The 21,137-nt window shown below is 50.5% G+C and overlaps 2 protein-coding genes across 6 annotated transcripts; both read right to left on the bottom strand.

Annotated features, from left to right (window-relative positions):
• Window positions 1-6,111: 6,111 nt before the first annotated feature.
• Window positions 6,112-9,354, bottom strand: HEXIM1 (HEXIM P-TEFb complex subunit 1). Its single transcript, XM_045986117.1, has one exon. It carries the CDS (start codon window positions 8,641-8,643, stop codon window positions 7,564-7,566), a length of 1,080 nt encoding a protein of 359 aa, XP_045842073.1. The 5' UTR covers window positions 8,644-9,354; the 3' UTR covers window positions 6,112-7,563.
• Window positions 9,355-12,955: 3,601 nt separating this feature from the next.
• Window positions 12,956-20,520, bottom strand: ACBD4 (acyl-CoA binding domain containing 4). Of its 5 annotated transcripts, none has more exons than XM_045986201.1 (10): window positions 20,456-20,520; window positions 19,941-20,070; window positions 19,611-19,731; window positions 19,456-19,540; window positions 19,045-19,165; window positions 18,701-18,787; window positions 18,318-18,388; window positions 18,150-18,228; window positions 17,443-17,573; window positions 12,956-14,517 (listed from the first exon to the last, which is right to left on the bottom strand). In XM_045986201.1, the coding sequence occupies exons 2-10, from the start codon at window positions 20,026-20,028 to the stop codon at window positions 14,395-14,397; spliced, it is 906 nt and encodes a 301-aa protein (XP_045842157.1). In that variant the 5' UTR covers window positions 20,029-20,070; window positions 20,456-20,520; the 3' UTR covers window positions 12,956-14,394. The 5 variants fall into 5 exon arrangements, with proteins under 5 accessions (XP_045842157.1, XP_045842159.1, XP_045842155.1 ...); XM_045986203.1 differs by having other exon boundaries at window positions 12,957-14,517; window positions 18,150-18,225; XM_045986199.1 differs by having other exon boundaries at window positions 12,960-14,520.
• Window positions 20,521-21,137: the final 617 nt, after the last annotated feature.

Below are 21,137 nucleotides of genomic sequence, written 5' to 3'. Positions count from 1 at the left end.
CTCGATCCCAGGACCCTGAGATCATGACCTGAGCCGAAGGCAGCGGCTTAATCCACTGAGCCACCCAGGAGCCCCAGCCTTTGGCTTTATTAGCAAGAACCTTGAAAGGTTTTTGAGAACCGAAGCTGCCCTCCTATTAATAATTTTTTTTTAAGTTGTAAATGACAATTCCATAGCCTTATTTATATTCTCCCCCTACTTCAGATGGTCTCAAAAAAAGTCTTGCAACTGGATTGTGAAAATATGGTCACCATTGACTTGATTTTTTTTTTTAAGTTTTATTTTATTTTATTTATTTGACAGAGATCACAAGTAGGCAGAGAGGCAGGCAGAGAGAGAGGAAGGGAAGCAGGCTCCCTGCTGAACAGAGAGCCCAATGCGGGCCTCGATCCCAGGACCCTGGGAACATGACCTGAGCGGAAGGCAGAGGCTTTAACCCACTGAGCCACCCAGGCGCCCCTGACTTGATTTCTTAATCCAAAATTTGAACCACTAAATGCAGTACACTTGATTCATACTGTAGGTTGACTTTTGGCTTATGTCATGTTAATTTTACACTTCTTCAGATCAAGAGAAAATGAGTGAGGAGAAGTTGACATTAGGTTGGTGGGAGTTAAGTTAAATAGTATTAAGGAGCTGAAAGGGGCTTTAAAGATTTATCCATGTGGTTCTTCTGTTTAATGGAGGAGGATCCCAGACTCTTGTGAAGTAATGTAGTTAAACCTTTGGATGCTACTAAGTGACTACCGTGCCAGATGCAGAAATGTGTTACTCATTTTTAAAGATGAAAGGTTACCATCTTTAAGGTTGAGCCACAAGCTTTTCCATTCCTTGATAAGGAAAGCTGGGAATAAACCCAGTTTATGAATGCTCCCTTGGTTCTCTTCTGAGCATAACACAGGCCTGGAAGTTAGGAACTCCCAAGTTCTGTTTCTTTGTGTGCTACCTCTGACTTGATTGGCTTGGCCAGGGGCCAAATCCTGAAGATGAGTCCAAACTGGTCATTTTGTTGCTGAGTCTGTTGTTTATCTAATACTCAACCAGACCTTCAACTTTCTCCTCAGCTATCTCCTTTCAGATGAGTTCCTTTGGGGTTTATGACAAAGTCTGCAGACTTTGCCTTAGTTCCCTGATTTGAAAATAATATCAGTGCTACCCTCCACATAAACACCTTGAGGAGTAACTGTTTTTCAATAGCTGTGTAAACATTTAGTTACCAAAACTTCATTATTTGGGAAGCTAGAACTCCTGCTTCAGAGATTATTTTGGGGGCATTTGAGAGGCCTGCCTTACTGAAAGATGGCTTTGGTTGCCCTTGGCAGCACAAAGGGTGGCCATCCAACTGGACTGAACAAGGGTCAGTTTCTTAGGGTACCAAGCAGTTGTTGCTACAAAGTCCTGGATGTTTGACCCTGATGGCCAACTCCTGGGGCCCGGGGCCTCTGTGAGAACAGGATTCATTGACTGGTAGGATTGATTCTTTGCAGCAGTCTTCTTCAGGATGAAGATCTTGCTTCTGATTTGATTCCCATAATTAACCAATTTTTTAAAGTGTGTTTAGCTCTCACCATCTTTCTCTTTGAATTTTCTTTTAAATCACTCACGTTTGCCATTTTGTTAAGAACACTTTTAGGAATAACTAGAGAGGACAGTAGAACTAACTAACTTCTTGGATGTCCTTTCCATCCTCCAGTTTGGTTTCCTGCCTTTGCCTACCTGTTGTGCTGGAGTTATCCAGGTCTGCAGAGTGCTGTGTTTAAACAGGCTTCAGACTTAAGATTAATGTCCTCCTCCTCTCTCTGGAGGCTAGCACAAGTTCTACTGAATATGTCACAAGAGCAGTAATGCTATCATTTTCTCATATACTTGTGCATGGGGCACTGGAGTTCCCACATTTTCCTTCAGGAATAACCTTTTTGCTCACTGGAAACCCAGGGCTTTTTAACACTTCAAACAAAGTCAGTGGATGTATGAAATAGAATATGAAGAATGATAGTACAATTTCCTTCTGAATTTTCCTCTTGAAAAAACTTTTAGGCCAAACGTAAGGTGCTCTTGGGGCAGTGTTAAGATTAAGAGATCACACTAGAAGTTTCAAAAAACTTACCACCAGTTTCCTATACCAGCTCAACCGTTTGAAAGAATTATGTGGGTGTGCAAGAGGTTTATCAGTAAACTAGTAGAATTATTCCTGCCCTTGACCTTGTTGATACATCATTTGTCGTAATTGAACCACCTCTAAGGAAAACTCAAGAAGTTTATTCAGGAGGATTTGTGAGAGCTTAAGTATTGATCTGTCTAAACTCCTTTGTTTTTTTCAACAAGAAGTGGAATGAGGTGTTAAGCTTTCCAGTATTCAAAGACAACTGGCTCAAGATTGAATCTTTGCCTCCTGGACTATATATTCTGTCCCACTTGCAAATTATGATTGTTACCCTTTGGTCAGCAGATCCACTGTGTTCAGGGCCTGAATTTGACATTTTCTTTAATTTAAAAATTCTTCATTTTTAGCATCAACCATCTACACCTTATGTGAGAAAGAATAGTAAAGTAGAATTTTATTCCAGTGTTCTTGTCAAATTTGAAAAATAATTTCAAAAAACAGACCTCATAAACGCAAGCGTACTTGGGTACAAGTACTATCTCAGCTCGAGCCAATTTTGCCATCACAATATTGTGAATATTTGTTGCTAGCTGTTCTGGATGTGAGTGGCCAGGGGGAATCCTGTGGTGCGTTACCTGACGTTTCACTAAATACAACCAGCCCTTGATTTCCCGAAGGTGAACTGTTTAGTTGTGGTTTTGTTTTTTGGGTGTGTTTTTGTTTTTGTTCTGTTTTGTTTTTTACTTTTCTATGGATTCCCTCTTTTGTTTCTCTTTTTTTCTGTAACTTTTGAAGTAACTGGGGTAAAGCATATTTATTTACATTTTCCCAAGTGAAAGATTTTAATTTTACTCTGGATGAAGGGGAAATTAAAACACCAATCAAATGGGCTACTGCTCTGTTCTTAAACAATAGGGGCTAGCTGAGTTGGTGGAGCCGGCGACTCTTGATCTTGGGGTTATGGGTTTGAGCCCAACATTGGGCGTAGAGATTACTAAAAAAAAAGAAAATAATAATGTCAATGGTAGCTTACTTTTGTATGACACACTTATATGGTGTCTTGTTTAATGCTGATAGCCGTTTTGTAAAGTAACCACAGCGCCATTTTGGTGATGAAGAATGAGGCTCGGTTGTTTCCAGGGTTACACTGCTAGTATGTGTCAAAGATACGACTAGGACCCTGGTTTTTTTACTCCTAAACCAGACTAATTTTTACATTTTCTGTCTTTAGAAATACCGTATCTATTTTTTTTAAAAAAACATTTTATTTATTTGACAGAGAGAGATCACAAGTAGGCAGAGAAACAGGCAGGGGGCTGGGGAAGCAGGCTCCCTGCTGAGCAGAGAGCCCAGTGCGGGCCTCAGTCCCAGGACCCTGAGATCATGACCCGAGCCAAAGGCAGAGGCTTAACCCACTGAGTCACCCAGGCGCCCCTACCTTGTCTATTTTTTAAAAAGATTTTATTTAACAGAGCGCACAAGCAGGGGGAATGGGAGAGGGAGCAGGGAACCTGATGTGGGGTTTGATCCCAGAACCCTGGGATCATGACCTGAGACAGATACTTAACTGACTGAGCCTCCCAGGACACCCCCCCTCCCCGCCCAGCCCCTCTCCCTTCTGCCGGTCTATTTTTCTGAATTAAACCAATCCGGGCCTCCCTGGCTTTCCCAAAAACAGATAAAGATTCCTATCTCCTAAGGACCACTTTATTTATTTATTTATTTATTAACATACAATGTATTATTTGCCCCAGGGGTACAGGTCTGCGAATCATCAGGCTTACACATTGCACAGCACTCACCATAGCACATACTCTCTTCAGTGTCCATGACCCATCCACCCTCTCCCTCCCCTGCCAACCCTCAGTTTGTTTCATGAGATAAGAGTCTATTATGGTTTGTCTCCCTCCCGATCCCATCTTGTTTCATTTTCTCCTTCCCTACCCCCCACAACCCTCCTGCCCTGCCTCTCAAATTCCTCATATCAGGGAAATCATATGATAATTCTCTGATTGACTCATTTCACTCAGCATAATACCCACTAGTTCCATCCACAGCATTGCAAATGGCAAGATTTCATTTCTTTTGATGGCTGCATAGTATTCCTGTGTGTGTGTGTGTGTGTGTGTGTGTGTGTGTGTGTGTGTGTACACACACATCCACACATCTTCTTTATCCATTAATCTATTGATAGACATCTAGGTTCTTTCCATAGTTTGGCTATTGTGGACATTGCTGCTATAAACATTCAGGTGCACGTGCCCCTTTGGGTCACTACATTTGTATCTTTGGGGTAAATACCCAGTAGTGTGATTGCTGGGTCATAGGGTAGCTCTGTTTTCAACATTTGAGGAACCTCCGTACTATTTTCCAGAGTGGCTCCACCAGCTTGCATTCCCACCAACAGTATAGGAGGATTCCCAAGGGCACTTTATATTCTAGGCTAGCCCCCCAAAAGTTTTCCTTGCTCAAAGGAGGATTAAGCCTTCCAGCCATCCGTCTCAAAGGTTAGGAAGCACTTTGCCCTGACTGGATACCCAGGCTCTCTAGGATAAGAAAGGGAACAAAATGAAATTGCTAATGTGTAATCATGGTCTTTTGAGCAGCCCAGTTAAAATGTTTGGCAGAGAGGACTTTAGTGAAAGGTTAGAGATCTTCAAGTGATTTGAGGATCGTCATCATGACAGCCTGCCCCCCACGCTGTTAATATAAGTAATTCAGAGTCTTCTCTATCCTGAGAGCAGTATGCTACTGAGGTGTTTCAACGTAGAAAGTGTTAATAGAAAACTGAAGTTTCATACAAACCTTATCATTCTAAGAACATAAGTGCAATGCATATTATAAAGTGCCTTTGGAAGCAAAGTTCAAAAAGTTGCCTGTCTCAAGGTAAACCAAAGTCATTTGTGAGTTACTTGATACTATTTACACACACACACATACATATATATTTTTTTAAAGATCTTATTTATTTGACAGAGAAAGATATCCCAAGCAGGCAGAGAGGCAGGCAGAGAGAGAGAGGAGGAAGCAGGCTCTCCACGGAGCAGAGAGCCCGATGTGGGGCTCGATCCCAGGACCCCGAGATCATGACCTGAGCTGAAGGCAGAGGCTTTAACCCACTGAGCCACCCAGGCGCCTCACTATTTCTATATTTTTAAAGACTAGACAATTTGTCTCCTGAGAGTAAAACATACTTTTTTTCCCCCTGATGATAAATGTACGTATAGAGTGCTCTTAAGGCTGACAGTGGGGGAAACAAGATCATTAAACTTAAGTCCATCTTACTAAGAAGTTCTGCAGTCAGAGGTGATCACTGCCGCATCCTGTAGTGCAGTCAAAATGAGGCTTCTCTGCATAGAAAGCCAGAGGGCAGTGTTGCTGCTGTTCCACCAAGCAGCCGTGTTTCTGGGGCTACTGCATGACGTCATAGCAGAAGGAAAATTAAAAACACGAAGAAAACTATTTCAAAATAGACATTTAATGTAATTTTTAGGCCAAAAGAAAAATTGATCATACATTGTCTTCAGTGGACCATCTGCCAGAATAGGACCAGTTTAGTTCAGCTCTGAAGGCCCTGAGTAGTTCTTAACCGGCATAATTCCCCTTGATTCATTGATTTGTGAATGCTTATGAATCATAAGGTGCATTTCACTCTTGAAGTTCCTGCCACCTCCACTATTCCATTTAGATACAAAAGCAAGCTTTCCAGTGGGAGTTTTGTGTCCCTTCCTCCACACCCCCCCCTTTCCTGCAGATGTTAACCTTTATAAAGGAGTTTGACAGTCTCAGGATTCTCGTGAACCCTCACCCCCAGAAAAATGTAAATATAACCCAAGTCTACATAGACTTGGGCTCATGAATCCTAAGGTCCCCTCTAGATTCTAAGGCCCCAAGTTAAGGAACCCCTGTACTAATGACATGAGCAATGCATTTGCCCTAGGGAAACACTGACACAGGGTGGGTAGAGATGGGCTGGATTAACCATAATGAGGAAGGAATAATCATACTTTTTTTTTAAGGAGATAGAAGTTTATTAAATACACCACAGGGGACTGGCAGGCAGGACAGCAAAGGAGAGATTGTCTGCCAACAATCTTGATTTCTTACTATTTTGATTTGGGGACAGAAATTAATTCCCAGGGTCTCCCTGCATTTTTGTGTTTTGTTTTGTTTTTTCTTTCTCCCTGCATTTTCAAGAATGGAACTATTCTAGAGACTAAGCAGCTATTAGGAGTGGGACTAGCAGCTGCACAGGGAAGACTGAATGTACAGGGTTCCCACTTGCCCGTAAGGACTTAATTTAGCTCCTCAACCAGAAGCTTTACATTTGATTTGCAGTGAGAGGGGGATTTCTAATTTTGGTTTGACCCTCATGAAAAGGTGGACAGCTTCTGTTTTTTTGTGTTTTTTTTTTTAAGTGTAGGGAGCACTTAAGTATTAGATAATTAGGGTAAGTCCTTGGAATGCCCCAAACAACCATTTCCCCTGTAAATCCAATATTCCCTACTTCTGAATGTCTTAACAAAGAACTGCCACACAAGTTTATCCAACCATTGTTTGCACAAAAATGCAAGGGGTTTACCAAGAGCCTTTTTCAGACATCCAGAAACTTATTCCAGCCTTGTTGGGAAAGTGAAGGAATCACTAAAAACCTATTTGTAGGAATGAAATGAGACTGTTAGTTGTCTAACAGACTGCCAAATTAGGTTTACAGTTTTGTTAATAGACTTTCCAATGGCTGTTGAGAAACAGAATTAAATTTTAAGCTTCTGATTGTAGCCACTTTGCTCCCCAAACACCCAACACTGGTTTCTTTCTCTAGCATCAAAAAAGAAAACCAAGGCACTAGAAAGTGAGCACACTTAAGTTTTGAAGATAATTAATCTTTATATTTTGCCTGAACTGTATATTTAACACACTAAAACCCACTGAAGAGGAAAATAAGCAAATTGAAAATTGTCCCATTAAAGATTTTTTGCAAACTGACAACCTTAATGATTTCTTTACCCCCCCCCAAAGCAATCACTTAAAATAAGTCAGCGCAATTTTGAATTAGCTCTAGAAATCACACTGAAACTATGTTACATTTACAAATATTAAATTTATTATAGCTAGAATGAATTTAATTGTTCTCAGATTTGGCCACCTTAGCTCCGTTTAAGGAGGGGATTTTTAACAGAAAAATGCATAACTTGGTCAAGTTACTTACACATTAAAAAAAAACTTCTAAAAAGGAAAACAAGAAAAGCAACCCTTCAGTTTCACATAATTAAAGAACAGGAGAAAAGCACGCAAGCTACATCATAGCTAAATTTACCAAACCAACCAAAGCCGGGGGGGATTTTCTCTTCTGATTATTGTCATAAAAAGGTCCACTGTCTTATATACACATGTGTATAATGTTACATTCCATCACTGTAAAAAGTCCCCTTTGCCCCCTCCCCCCAAAAAGTTTCAGTCTAGTCCCCAAACTTGGACAGCGGCGCTCGCTCCTGCTGCCGGTGCAGTTCGTTCTCCGTCAGCAGCTGGAGGTTCTCGGCGCGCAGCCGGTCCAGCTCTAGCTCTAGCTCCCGAACACGCGCGTCGTCGCCGCCCAGCCGCTTGCTTTCCAGCCGCAGCCGGTTATTCTCGTCCTCCATGCGCGAGAGGCACTTCTCCAGCTCCAAGTACTCCTTGATGAGCTCCTGCTTGCTCATGTTCTGCAGACTCTCCGCGTGGTACCGCTCGTAGGTCTCCGAGAAGTCCCGCTGCAGAAACTCGCTGCCGTCTCCTCCCATCCCGTCGCTGCCCCCATCCTCCTCGCCCGCTTCTTCCATGAAGTCCTCGTCGCTGGTGTCGTCGGATTTGGCAGCAGCCCGCTTAGGGTAGAGACCGGTTTTGAGATCCGGCTCCTCCTGGTCGTGATCATCCATGAGAAACTGCGTTGTGTTATAGGGTGCGACAGGCTGGCCCTTTGCGAACATCTCAGCTCGAATCCTTGAAGCTCGCAGGCTCTGTTTCTCGTCGAACTTTTTCTTCTCTTCCCAGGTCAGCTTGTAGTACGGTTTCCAATGCCGCTTCTTCTTGGAGGGGCGTCTCCTATGTTTTTTCTTGCCGAGCTGTCTCTGCTGCTGTCCCCACGCCTCCTCGCCCCCTGCACCAGGAGCCCCCAACTTGTTGGCCTCGGAATCATGACAAGGCTGTGCGAGAGACTCGGCCTCGGGCCTCGGTTCCCCCGCAGCCTCCGGCGGGGGGGCTCCGCCAGCGGACAAGTCGTCCCCATTCTGGCCCTTCTTGCCTGCTTGCGGGCAGCTAGGTTCTGGACGGACCGGGGTCTGCAGGGGAGGCGGTTGCGGCTCCAAGCTCCCTTCCCCCTCCTGCCCCGGATGGCCACCCGACTGGGGGGACGCTCTCGATTGCCACCTACTGTCCTCCTCGGGCACCCGCTCCTCCGCTCCTGGGGGGCGATCGGGGTTCCGCTCATCATGAAGAGCAACAGCACCTGTACAGTTGCTAGTTTGAGGCTGGTGCTGGTATTCTGACAAGAGTGGCTCGGCCATGGCTAATAGAGTCCTCTTCTCGAAGTTTGAAAAATTTTGGCTGTAAGTCCTTAAGGAGAAGAGAGGGTTTTCTTTCCGTTTAAAAATGTCCAGCAGAGTCCTCTTCGGTCTGTAATTCCTGCAGTGACGCCTTTAGCCAGTCCTTCTGTAAACAAACTCCAGTTGCAACTTGGGAGAGCTCAAGTCAGTAAAGGGTTAAGTGCCCACAGCGCGGCCAGCTAGCGGGTCCAAGGGGGTGCAGCAGCAGTAACAGTACGTAATGTGCAAAGGGGGTGGACCTCAAGCCTCCCCGTAGAGCGCCCCCACAATCGAGTTGGTGGGCAAGGAGATGAGATTAAGTCCAACGGGTTAAACCCAGCCCCGAAGGGGTTAAAACTACCCGATGACGCTGCCTCCGAGGGCCGAATCCACAAAGGGTTAAATCCCCTGCCGCAGAGCCCACAAGGGGTTAAAGTCCCAGAACCACCTCCTCCCACTTCCACGGGTGTCGCTCCAACCCGAGCTCCCAGTTCCCTAGGCCCGGCCGGAGCCTCAGCTGAGGACAGACAAACTCATCTCCCCCTTGGCTCGATGCTCGGCTCTGCTCAGATCTCCACCGCCTCCTCCTCTTTTCCTCCCTCCCTCCTCCCCCCTCCGACAGCAACTCTTCCGCCTCCTCCCCCCAACTTCCCCTCCCAACCTGCCTCTCCACCTGCCAACTTCCAACTGCTGTCTCCAAGCCCTCTGCGCCCCTTTTATATAGAAGCCTGTCCGCCCCGCCCATGCGCATGCGTAACGGAGTCCCCATGTCAGGAAGCTGGGAGTCGTAGTTCCCGTCCCTCAGACCCGCCGTCCTAGCGCGCCGTGCGACGTAGCCAATCCCAGAACGCGCAGGGGGCGACTTCCAGGCCGCCTCCTTCCATCGCATAGCCCTCGCTAGAGAAACGTGGGTGACCATTGGCCAGGAGTCGCACGTCTCGCCGAAGAAGGAAAGCCAATCGCAGAGAAGATGGGGCGGGCTTTGGACCATACCATTCTGCTTTAGGAATACGAGAAGATTCGATGGCCTCTGAGGGCCTACACAGAATATTTTTATGAAAAGGTGCGTTTTAAAGGGTATTATCGTATTCTGTCCCCAGCGGAAGGGTTCCGAAGGTTATAAACATTTGTTAGCTAAAGCAAAAATGGTTTATCCCTAAAAAGTAGTCCCTACAGTGTAAAAGAAGATTAAATTCTATAAAGAGAGATGTTGGCCTATGGCTAATAACTCTCGATTCTTAAGATTACAGGAATGGGCTGCAAGATGTGTGTGGTTAATGCCTGGGGCTGACATTTGCGGAAGGATATTGTGAACGCATTTTGTAAGACGAAAAGCGTATGAAGAAGTAAACAAATGAAGAATAAAAAGTGCCGCCTTAAAGGGACAGTGTGACTGCATTAGTACAACAACCCCGGACTAGGCCTCGGAGGATGAGAAGGCAGGTTCGAGTCCCGGGTGACTTCCACCCTCTGGCCTTGGGACCGCTGGACGAAAGTGGCCGAGCCCCAGCCCAGGCCTACTCTTTCAGGGCCGCGGCCGCCCCAGGACCAGTGCAAAACGGTGGGCCGGTGGGCCGTGACCGAGACTCTTGCCTGGGTGGGGATCCGGGAAGCGTGGGGTGTGCACCTGGGGTTCCCAGAAGACCCGGGGTGGGAAGGCCTAGCCCAGGGCTTCAGCTTCCTTCGAAGAAAATGGCCTCCTGGGGCTGACTTGGTCTCTTCACTTCCGAGCTGACTGGGAACATTTCCTGAGCTCGACAAGACAGTCTGGGCCCGCTGATGGACCTCTTTGGGGGGAGGCGGGGGAGAGGGTTCAAAATTAATCCTGAGTTTAAGTAATCAGCCATGGCTAGCCGAGAGAGAAGGGCTCTTCTTCATCAATGGGCAGCACCGGGAGGGAACGGAACCAGAAGCTTCCCCGAAGAGGAGGTCTTGCCCAGAAATGAGGGCAGGGGCATGCTGGCCCAGGACTTTGGGGGTAGACTCATGGGAGAGGGAAGGTGATACAGTCTCCTTGAGAAAATTCTCCAGATTCCGAGCTCCAGCCCGGAGAACGGCCCTGGAGTAGACCAAACTCTGCTCTAATCATTTAGGCCTAAATCTCAGTGTAGTAACAGCCTCTCCCTCTTGCCACACACCCGTGACCCATTCATATTTCTTAATAGCAACATCTTACATTCTGACCTCTTTCTAACGTACAACAGTTCTTTACGCAGGATCTCTTGACCCCACCACAGCCCAGTGAGTTAGGGTAGGAATGATTGTCTCCATTTTAGAGATAAGAAATCTGAGACTATGAGAAATGAAGTGACTTGTCCAAGGTCACATGACAACTAAGTGGTAATTCTGGCTAGAACGAAGGCCTTTGTGTACCTCGAGTCATTTTTCTTTCACAAAAAAAAATTATTTTTCTCAAGAACTTTGGAATTAGTTCCTTTCCATTTCCAACAGCTTTAGCTTAATTAAAGTCCTCATTTCTTCATTTAGCAAACATTTGTTAGGAAGAAACAATGATGAATAAAATGCCATCCTTGCTGCTTATGGACAGTGTGGAGGGGCCATTAAACCACTCTGAGCTTGGGGCGCCTGGGTGGCTCAGTGGGTTAAAGCCTCTGCCTTCGGCTCGGGTCATGATCCCGGGGTTCCGGGATCGAGCCCCGCATCAGGCTCTCCGCTCAGCGGCGAGCCTGCTTCACCCCTCTCACTCTGTCTGCCTCTCTGCCTACTTGTCATCTCTCTGTCAAATAAATAAATAAAATCTTTAAAAAAAAAACAAAAAACAAACCACTCTGAGCCAAAATGACAAATGAAGAAAATCCTGGCAAGGACCTTGTGAACCAAGCTGCTCAGGAGTTGGGAATTGTGGACAGGATTCGTGGGGGACATGTCTTCTTGGCCCCCTCAGAAGGATGAAGGGTTTTCAGACCCAGTAGCATGAAGAAGGGCATTCTGTAAAGAACAAGCATCGGGGCGCCTGGGTGGCTCAGTGGGTTAAGCCTCTGCCTTCAGCTCAGGTCATGATCTCAGGGTCCTGGGATCGAGTCCCACATCGGGCTCTCTGCTCAGCGGGGAGCCTGCTTCCCTTCCTCTCTCTCTGCCTGCCTCTCTTGTGATTTCTCTCTGTCAAATAAATAAATAAAATTAAAAAAAAAAAAAAAAAAAAAGAACAAGCATCGTGTCCAAAGAAAGGACTCGTCTGGAACTCAGGAGTGGTTCCATGGGGAAGTGGTGATGGGCATGCCCCAAGGGAGAAGCAAGCAAAGAATGCCAGCTGTTTTGAAATTGACCACTCCAGTTCCTGGGCTTCCAAGAACTCCCTGCATCTGAAAAAGCTGCCCTTCTTTGTGCTCCTTCATCAGTCATGCAGGAGACCCCCCCCCCCCCCCCCCCCCGCAGCAAGAGCTGCCCCTCACACTGAGAGCACCCTGAGGAAAAGAGGTTTTGCAGAGAACTTGAGTGGGAGTCAAGAGATCTCTTTAACTCCCAGAGAACTCCTGGGTACTCTCATTCACGGGGACTGAAAGGTACAGCTGAGCCCAGCCACCCTCAGTTTACTGGAGACGCTCATCTGTTACGCGTGGGGTGTGGTGGGTAGAGTGATAGGTTGTGGAATTCTAGAATTCCATCAAACAACAGGCCAGGCACCTTGATATTAGCTGAGTTTTAACCCATTGCCAAGCATTTTACATGGCTTGGGCATGCCTGGGTGGCTCAGTCAGTTGTGCCTGCCTTCCACTCAGGTCATGTTCCCAGGGTCCTGGGATCGAATCCTGCATGGGGCTCCCTGCTTGGCCCGGAGCCTGTTTTTCCCTTTGCCTGCTGCTCCCCCTGCTTGTGCTCTCTCTGACAAAATCTTAAAACAAAAAACCCAGGACTGCCTTAATGATGAGATCTTCATCCTTATTTCACAAACAAGGCAACCCAGGTTCAGAGCAGTTAAGGATCTTGCCCAAGTCCCACAGCTAGTGTGCCCATTCCTGAGTCCCTAGCATCACTTCGGTCCCTCTCCTGCTGTTGTCCATCTGTAACACAAGGATTTATTCAGTCTCTCTGCCCCTGGGCTGGACCATAGAGCACCTGGGCCTGTGTGTCCGCCCAGAGGGACGCCCTCCCCACCTTGAGAGGACTGACAGAGTGACCGAGGCTTCCAGTGGGTCAAATGATAGCCAGCCTTGGTAGCGGTCAAGGCCAGGAGCTAGGGGCGGATAGACGGAACTCAGGAGTTTAAGGGTTTCCAAGAAGGGGCTTTCAGAACTGCTTCTTCCTCACCGGGGGTAGGAAGGTCCTGGGGCCCAGGCGGTGGCAGCTGCAGGGGCCCAAGGCTGCTGTGACCCTTGGCCAGAGGCCTCTCCCGCGCTGAAACTAGAAGGCGCTCAGAGTGGCGGGTTCTCCACCGAATACCGGCCACTGCTGGGGTGGGGGGGGCGGGGAGCAGGGCGAAAGGGGAGAGGGAGCGACAGGGGTGTCGCTGACCACAGGGAGACCAAGGCCGCCAGGCGGTGAGAAAAATAAGTTCGGAACCCGAGCAGCCGGCGGCACCCACAGTCTGTGCCCACGCGGGCGCTCTGCCCACCTCGACGGGGGCTCCCGCGCCCGGCCCCGCCCCCACTCGAGGGCGGGGCGGGGACTAGGCCCCCGCTGGGTCTTGGCCTTCCAGAAAGTTCCCTAGGAAAGCCTGAGCGCGGAAGTCACGGGCGGGGGCACCGGGAGCGAACAGCTGTGGAGGGGGAAGCGGGCGGTGGGCACTTCCGGGGCGGGGGTCCCGGGGCCCCATCCCGGCGACTCGCGCTCCGGACAACGAGCAGCCGCCCTTCTCTCCGGGCGGATGGCCTCCCTCTCCTCGGTACTACCCTGATCCACGGGGCGGGGGGCGGAGCCGTGCCTTGGCCCCACCCCCGGCAACAGCGGCTGGACCCACGCCCCTCCCTCGGCCGCCCCGCCCGCTCTCCACCCCAGTCCCCGCTCGGCCCCGGGCCCCTGTCCGGCTCTTGAGTCGGACTCTCGGGACTGTCCTGGGGGCACTAGGGGAGAGGCAGGGAAGAGGCTTGTGCCTTGCGCGCCCGGACCCGGCTTCCCGCCTCACTCCATGGGGACCCAGACGATAGAAGATTAAGGTCTTATTTTATTTAGTGAAACATTCATTTGTAAGTGAAACCTCCATGAAGACGTCTTGAGTGTGTGTGCGCGCAGAGGGAGAGAGGCGGGCACAACGGAGCTCACTCCCCTCCCTTCCCCCCCAACTCGGCCGGGCCTCCTGGCCTCCCTCCCTCTGCCTCCCAGCCAATCATTCTTCCCGGTCCCAGCCCAAGTCCCAACTTGCCCAAGAGCTGGCCCTTCCCGGGGAGAAGCTGGGGTGGGAGAAGAGTCAGGTGACCCAGAGGGAGGGGAGGGCTGGGGCTGAGACCGGGGAGGGCTGGGGCTGAGACCGGGCAGCCCCGCCCCCGAGTCAGGGCCAACCCAGAAGCGGGGACTTGCACCACTCCCACACCCTCCCCAGCGAACCTGAGTGTTTGGGTGGGAGGGGAAACGCGTCCGTGGGAAGTCGCGGGGGAGGATGGGCTCTCAAATGCCCCCCGCCCCCCGCCCAATACGGGAGTGGTGCAGAGGCAAACACTGGTAGGGGGGGACAGAGTTAATGCTGTTCCTCTCCTAAACCCTAGGAAGGCTCAGGGCACAGCAGGACAGGGGGCTCATAGCCACCTCAGTTGGCTGCAGAGACCCCTCCACTGAAAGTCACCTCTTCTGGGTCCGAAACTGTCGGAAGAGCCACTGGACGATGAAGGGCCACAGGAGGAAGAAGAGCAGCGTGGGACCCGAGAGCCTGAAAGGCCATGGCCGGGCACTGGGCGGGGTCCTCTGCTGCCAAGAGGGAGGGAGTCAGGGGCCAGCCCAGGCTTCAGCACCCACTGGGGGCCTCTTGAGGAACCTGCTTCCAGAACTAAGTGGGAGCTTCGTCTGGGGGACCTGCGTCCCTAAGATTGTAAGAACGGGGGCGAAGCAGGCACTACACCCAAATCTGCAGAGATCCTGGGGTTCCCTGTCAGGGGTCCCTGACAGCCGACCAGCTGTTCCCTCCCACATCCTCCTCCCAGGACAATCCCAGGTGCGGGAGAGACTGGCTTCTAGGCTGTCTCTTTGGGGCCACTGTTCGTATGGCTTGAATACCCAATATGATAAAGGATGGACCACATATTTCAAACGGTGCTCGGATTTTCGTTTCTCAATATCATTCTCTGCTAAAAAGATCCAGGACTCCTTGGAGAAGTGGCTAATTCCAAGTCTGGAGCAGGGAAGGTCAAGGTGAATGTGGGATATCTTGTACCAGAAAGCAAGGAAGCTTTTAAAAGATTAATGAGGTCACATTATGAAAACGTAGGACCCAGCCTCAAAGGGTCTCCATTGACCACAATTGTGACAATGTAAGCATCACAAAGAATTAATTTCTGTTGATTGAAATACTGAATCTTAAAAATCTTAAAAATCTTAAAAATCCATTAGTCCATAATGATATGCAAAGAGAAAGTTGGAAATTTGTCACTATTGAGGTAGCCGTTAAATCAATTCCTCACTTTAAAATAGGTAATTAAAAAGGAAAAATTAAGCCTTTATTCTGCTTTTCCATAAGGCACTGTACTTCAGGGAAATCCTGGATGACACGCTACAGAAAAGTGACACCTAAGATACGATAAAGGAATAATAAGGACGCCTGGTGGCTCAGTTGGTTAAGCAACTGCCTTCGGCTCAGGTCATGATCCCAGACTCCCAGGATCAAGTCCCACATTGGGCTCCCAGCTCCATGGGGAGTCTGCTTCTTCCCCTGACCTTCTCCCCTCTCATGCTCTCTTCCACTCTCTTTCTCTCAAGTAAATAAATAAAAAAGGAATAATAAAATTTAAAATTCAGTATTTTTTTGCCCAAATAAATTATTGATCCAGGCAAGGATTATCCATCAATTGTCAAAAATGACAGGGCCAGTGGGGTGAATGGGGGAGCTGGACATTTCCTTGGCTCCAACAGTGATGGGACCCGACTGTCACCCCTTCCTCCATGCTAGTGGTCCATGCGAGAATCATTCATGGCAGGACATCTACACCTGTGTCCCCCCGATGTGAAGAACATCACATCTGACATAATCTGGTCATGTAAACTTAGCCAGCCATGAGGATGTCATCGGAAAGACCCAAAAAGGAACATTCTCCAGGACCACCGCACTGGCCCAGTCCTGATAGGTCAGTAGCAAGGACGCAGGGCTGGTCTAGATGAAAGGAGTTTTTTTTTGTTTTTTTTTTTTTTTTTTTTTTTTTTAGATGAAAGGAGTTTTAAAGGACAGAGGAGCCCACTGCAGCACGCGCCTTGTGGGGACTGGATGGACAGAGCAGCTAGCAAAGGCCCTTTCCGGACTACTGAGGAGATTTCAGTTTGGAGTGAGGATTTGATGGTACAAAGGACTTGGGTGGGGCGCCTGGGTGGCTCAGTGGGTTAAGCCGCTGCCTTCGGCTCAGGTCATGATCTCGGGGTCTTGGGATCGAGTCCCGCATCAGGCTCTCTGCTCCGCAGGGAACCTGCTTCCCTCTCTCTCTCTGCCTGCCTCTCTATCTACTTGTGATCTCTCTGTCAAATAAATAAATAAAATCTTTAAAAAAAAAAAAAAAGGACTTGGGTGTGCTAAAATGTTGTCGTTTGGGCTAGGTAGTAGAATGTTCTTATTTTTAGAGCTGGAAAACCACGTATTTTGGGGTGGAAGTCTTTAAAAACTTCAGCATGTAAAATTAGCTAAAGGTCACATAAATGAGAAGGCCTCAAAGGGGTGGGCCTTGAAAGGTGAATCTGAGGCAAAATCCCTGCCTTCTGGTTGCCACCCACGGTGTCAAGGGGGTCAGGGGTCACTGAGGCTAACCCCCAGATCCAGCAATTCATCAGTCTCCTGCCCCCGTGACCCCAGGCGTCTCAAGAACAGGCCCAGTCGGAGTCCACGGTGAGTCCCGGCTTCCTAGGGAGACAGACCTGGGGCCACTCCCAGCTCCATCACTTGATGTTAGTAATACTGGTAATAGTATACAGCGGAGCTCATTGGAGAAGGCCTTCCTGGGGAGGGGTGGTTGAGGGAGGCATTATCTCATCTAACCCTCACAGCAGCTCTGTGAGGTTCCTCTGGGCTGAATTACCCAGCCTTCCCGAGATTCGGTTTTCTCTTCTGTAAAAGGGAGATGAAAAGCAAACCTAGTTCATCGGGTTGTGTGGATTAAATGAGATAATGTAAGTCCTGTGTTCCTGTGTTTGGCACTCAGTAAGGGCTCTGGGGGCTGACAGTGCAGGCGTCCAGGAGCCCAGGTGTAAGGGCAAGCAGATCCAGAAGTAGAGGGGAGAGAGGGAGGGGTGCACACACGGGCTGAATTGTTTGGGAGCAAACCCTAAATCTGGGAACAGAAGCCCTGATGAAGAGACAACAGGGACCCCCATCCCCCGTGCAAACAGCAGGCACGTCCTGGCCTTCCAGACTGTTGGAATTAGCCCTCCTGCTCAGTTGCTCTTCTGGCAGAGGGAGGTAAGAGCAGGAAAGGAGGGCCCTTCCCACTCTCCCTTCCAGGGTGGGAGCACTTCAGTCCCCTGGACTCTGCTGCCTGTGATAACACACAAGCCACACCATTCTCTGCAGAAGTCAGAGATGTGGGCAGCTGGGGAGTTAGGACGAAAAGACGGAAGTGGCTCCAAGAGGGGCCTCCGAATAGAGACTGGCGGTATTCTGCCTCAATCACACCATGGGCCTTGGGGGCAGCTCACCTGCTTCGGGAGGCCGGACATGCTCTCCAGGCTCTGCAGTCTCGCCTGGACATCCCGCATGCTTTCTTGCAGTGCCTGAACTGTCCCCACCAGCCACGTGTCCAGTTCCTGGGGCCCCAGCACGCTGCCCTCTGCCCAGCACAGACACACAAGGAAGGGGACTCAGGAGGCAACTCAGCTAGGGACAGGATGGTGGCAGGCCAGGGCATATCTGAGGCAAAGTAATACTAGAGAGCAATCCCTTGGAAAGTGTCCTTCTTATAAAGTCCATCCAAGTGGCTGAGTAACAGGCTGCCACGGGTTTGAATCCCAGCACTGCCACTTAGCTGTGTGACTTTGGGTAAGCCAGAAACTTCTCTGAACCTCATTTTGTCATCTGAAAATTAGGGGAAGAGGTCATTGCCTTCACAGGGCTGCTTCCTCAGAGGCATAAAGGAGATAATATTTATGAAAGTGCCCCTTAAGAGGCATGGCACACTGGAAGTTCTAGAAGGAGATAAAACAAAAATCACTGTCCTTTGACAGTCTTACATGGGAAGCGGACACAGAGAAGGGGCCGGGCAGGGACTTTGCCCATCCAGGCTGGTTTCTGGCTGTTTGGTAAGTGCCCAGTGCCAGACTTTGACCTCTGCCCCAAGAGGGCAGTCAGGGGAAAGCCAGATATAGAGGGAAGGGCAGAAGGGGGTGAAAGGTCGGCACGGGCTCACCTTTCTCTGCAGGGAGCCTGGAGCTGTTCTGGGTGTCAGGCTGTCCTCCAGGGGCTCCCTTCTGCTCTGTCCACACCTGCTGAGATGAGGCACAAGATGCCAGGGTAGGGGGTAGAGCAGCCGGGAGACAGTGGGGTGGGGAAGGCAGGGAACCAGGGGTCGTCTCACCAGCTCAGGCTCCAGCTGCTCCAGGGAATCACAGAAAACCTCAGAGTCCAGGTCCCTAGGTGGCTGGGACTCTGGGCGGGGAGAGAGGTAAAATTAATGACAAGAGGGAGGCCATGGAAGAAGGAGAGGGGTGTGCGATGGGACAGAGGCACATGTTCAGGGGACACTAGAGACACTGCCACAAGATGCAGAGATGGGTCCCAGGAGCGAGGTACCCAAAGTGGAATCCCAGAACCTGCCCCTGGGCCTTTGCACGGACAGCAGGTCTCAGTATCTGTGAGCATGGGGTGTGGCATCCATCCTTCTCCCCTTACCCACCCCACTGAAACCCCCCCACCCCTGTTCTGGGTTTGGCTCTCTGCCCATCCAGCCCAGGCACTGACCTGGACTTGGGGGTGCTGGTTCCCTGGGAAGGCAGGGAGGCGCAGGGGAAGCCCCAACATCTCCATTCAGGGCCTGCTCTCTCCAGCCTGCTGAGACATAGGACCCAGAGGTGGGGGTGGGAAGAGGCTGGTGCCTCCCAATGGGACTAGCCTCTGCTCCCCATCAGCCATGAGCTCTGTCTGAGACCCACTCCATCAGGGGCACTGGTTGGAGTCCCTACAGGGACATCACCTGCCCTCAAATCCCCTCTGCCCTCAAATCCCCTCCAGCTGAGCAGCCCCCTCCGCCTGGACCTGAGGAAGTTCACTCAGCACTTGTGGCGCTCACAGCCTGGAGGCCTGACCTGTGACCCTTCTCAGGAAGGTTTCCGGGGGCCTCGGCATATCAGGGATCACCTGGTACAAGGGCTCGAAGTAAGCAAACACGTCCTCTGTCACCTCGCCCAGGGGCACTGTGTCGATCACCTGTGGGGGAGGAGGTCTGTTGGGTAGGGGCTGGTCCCTCCTACCACTGTCCTCCTATCCCCTCTTGAGCTGGATCTCCTCTGCCCTGCTCCTGCCCTGTCATGCCTCTCCACCCAGTGCCCTGTCAGGGACCGGAGACAGGCAGGGCTGGGGACAGAGCACGAACGTGGGAATTCCTACAGGTTTGTCAATGTGCGGGAAACATAATGGGGGTCAGTCCCGGAAGGGCAGAAGACAGGCCACCTAGCTGGGACCTCGGGGACAGAAAGAAGCCTGAGGCCTTTCCCTACCTTCTGTGCCACCAGCTTCATCTCGGTGATGTAGGCAGACATCGCCTCCTCCCTGCTCATCTTGCCCAGGCTGTTCCAGGCATCCCTGAGGGCAGAGAGCTGTGAGAGGCTGGTTGGCAGCTGAAGCTTGTTTGCCCTGCCGGTAGGGAGCTCACCACTTATATCGTCCAATTGGGTCCCAGAACCCAGGCCGGGGGACCAGGCAGGGTCCCATGGTAGCTTGTTTGTAGTAGCTGTAGAATCTCAGCATCTCTTCGTAAGACGGGCGATAAGAGCCTAGGCAGGCGGGTGGGAAGTAGAAGGCAGAGCATCACCCCTAACTCCAAGAGAGTGGAGGTCGGGGGAGAATCACCCTTGTAATGGGCAGAGATGGCGAGAGGAGATCCCCAGAGTAGCCCAGGCAGGGACTTATCTGCATCAATTGCAGGGATCAGAGGCAGACCCCAATCTTGTAGACCCCCAAAGGCAAGTCCCAGTGCCCTCACCATTCTTAGGCAGGTTCTGAATGACACTGACAGCGGCCTGAAACTGTTTCTGGTAGTCCGGTTCTGGGCTTTCCTTCTCGGTACCCATACCCAGTGGCTCCGAGCTCAGGGGACCCACTTTTGAGTGATTCTGCAAGAACAAGCGTCCGTGTGAGCAGACCTCCACGGTCCACTCCGGCACCCACCTCCTCCGGATGCCACTGATCACTCTCCAGCGGGGCGAGCTAAGCTCTAGACCTGAGTGAGACCCCCCGGGAGGTCTGAGAAGGCTACTTTTCCAACCCCAGGGGAGCGTGGGTGGGGCCAGGGTGGGCGGAGAGGACCCTGGTGGGCGGGTGGAGGCAGGTGCCAAGGGTCTCTGTCCCTCCCTCTCTAGATGCACCTCTCCAACTCCTAAACAGGAGAATGGGCAAGCCAAGAGAAATCAGGGCGGGGTCAACAGTCTCCCACTCTGGTCCCCCACCCGCTCTGCCCTGGGGTCCCTTACCCCAGCCGCTCGGCTGTCAGGCACTCACCCTGCAGCGCCCACTACCCGGACCTAGGTCCTTTGTCGCCACTAGCCGGAGGCTTCCGACTGACCTCCCGGCCCCATCTGACCGGGACGTGGACGAAGGGGGGAAATTTAAACCAATGAGAAAGCCCGTTTCAGCTTCTTTTACTATACCTCAACCACTCAGCGCGGTCCTTTCAAGATTATGCAAATAGTTTAGCTGTGCGTCTCCCAATCAGCCGAGGCGTATCCGCGGGCCGGCTCCCCAACCTTGTGGGGACCATAGGCGGGAGGAGGCGCCACCTGGTGGACATAGTAAAACAACGCAGAGTCCTCGCGCCCCCTGGTGGAAGCCCGCGTCCTCGGCCCTTCTAGGCGCTGGGGATAAAAAAAAGGGATTCATGCCCTGGAGGAAGAGGGAATTCTGGAGGGGTTCTGCAGGAGGGGCATTGAAAGCTGAGTTTTGGAACGCGTAAGTGTAAGCCAAGAGAGGAATGAGGAAGGTCATTCCTGGAGGAAGGAATTGTAGGATCAAAAATGCAGAAAGAATATCCCGGGAGGGGTGAGGACCCAAACCAGTATGCTGGATCTCTCGGTCGAGGATATCTGCAAGTGGACTAGAGCAAGTAGGTGGCAAATCTAGGTCCTGAGGAAGTAAGCTTTCTTTTTGAGATGCCATGCTCTTGGCCGCCGCCGAGGGGCGGTGT

Source organism: Meles meles, chromosome 18, assembly GCF_922984935.1.
Source record: "Meles meles chromosome 18, mMelMel3.1 paternal haplotype, whole genome shotgun sequence".
NCBI lineage: Eukaryota > Metazoa > Chordata > Mammalia > Carnivora > Mustelidae > Meles > Meles meles.
Note: the sequence above shows the minus strand (reverse complement) of the source record. Positions and strands in the feature narration are given on the sequence as shown.

Excerpts from the sequence above, each read along its gene's own strand:
- HEXIM1 (XM_045986117.1), bottom strand. The coding sequence starts at position 8,643 with ATGGCCGAGCCACTCTTGTCAGAATACCAGCACCAGCCTCAAACTAGC.
- ACBD4 (XM_045986199.1), bottom strand. The coding sequence starts at position 20,028 with ATGGGTACCGAGAAGGAAAGCCCAGAACCGGACTACCAGAAACAGTTT. Across the intron at positions 19,541-19,610 it reads CCAATTGGACGATATAAGTG|GGATGCCTGGAACAGCCTGG; the intron begins GTGAGCTCCCTA and ends CTCTGCCCTCAG. Across the intron at positions 18,788-19,044 it reads CTTCCTGAGAAGGGTCACAG|GCTGGAGAGAGCAGGCCCTG; the intron begins GTCAGGCCTCCA and ends ATGTCTCAGCAG.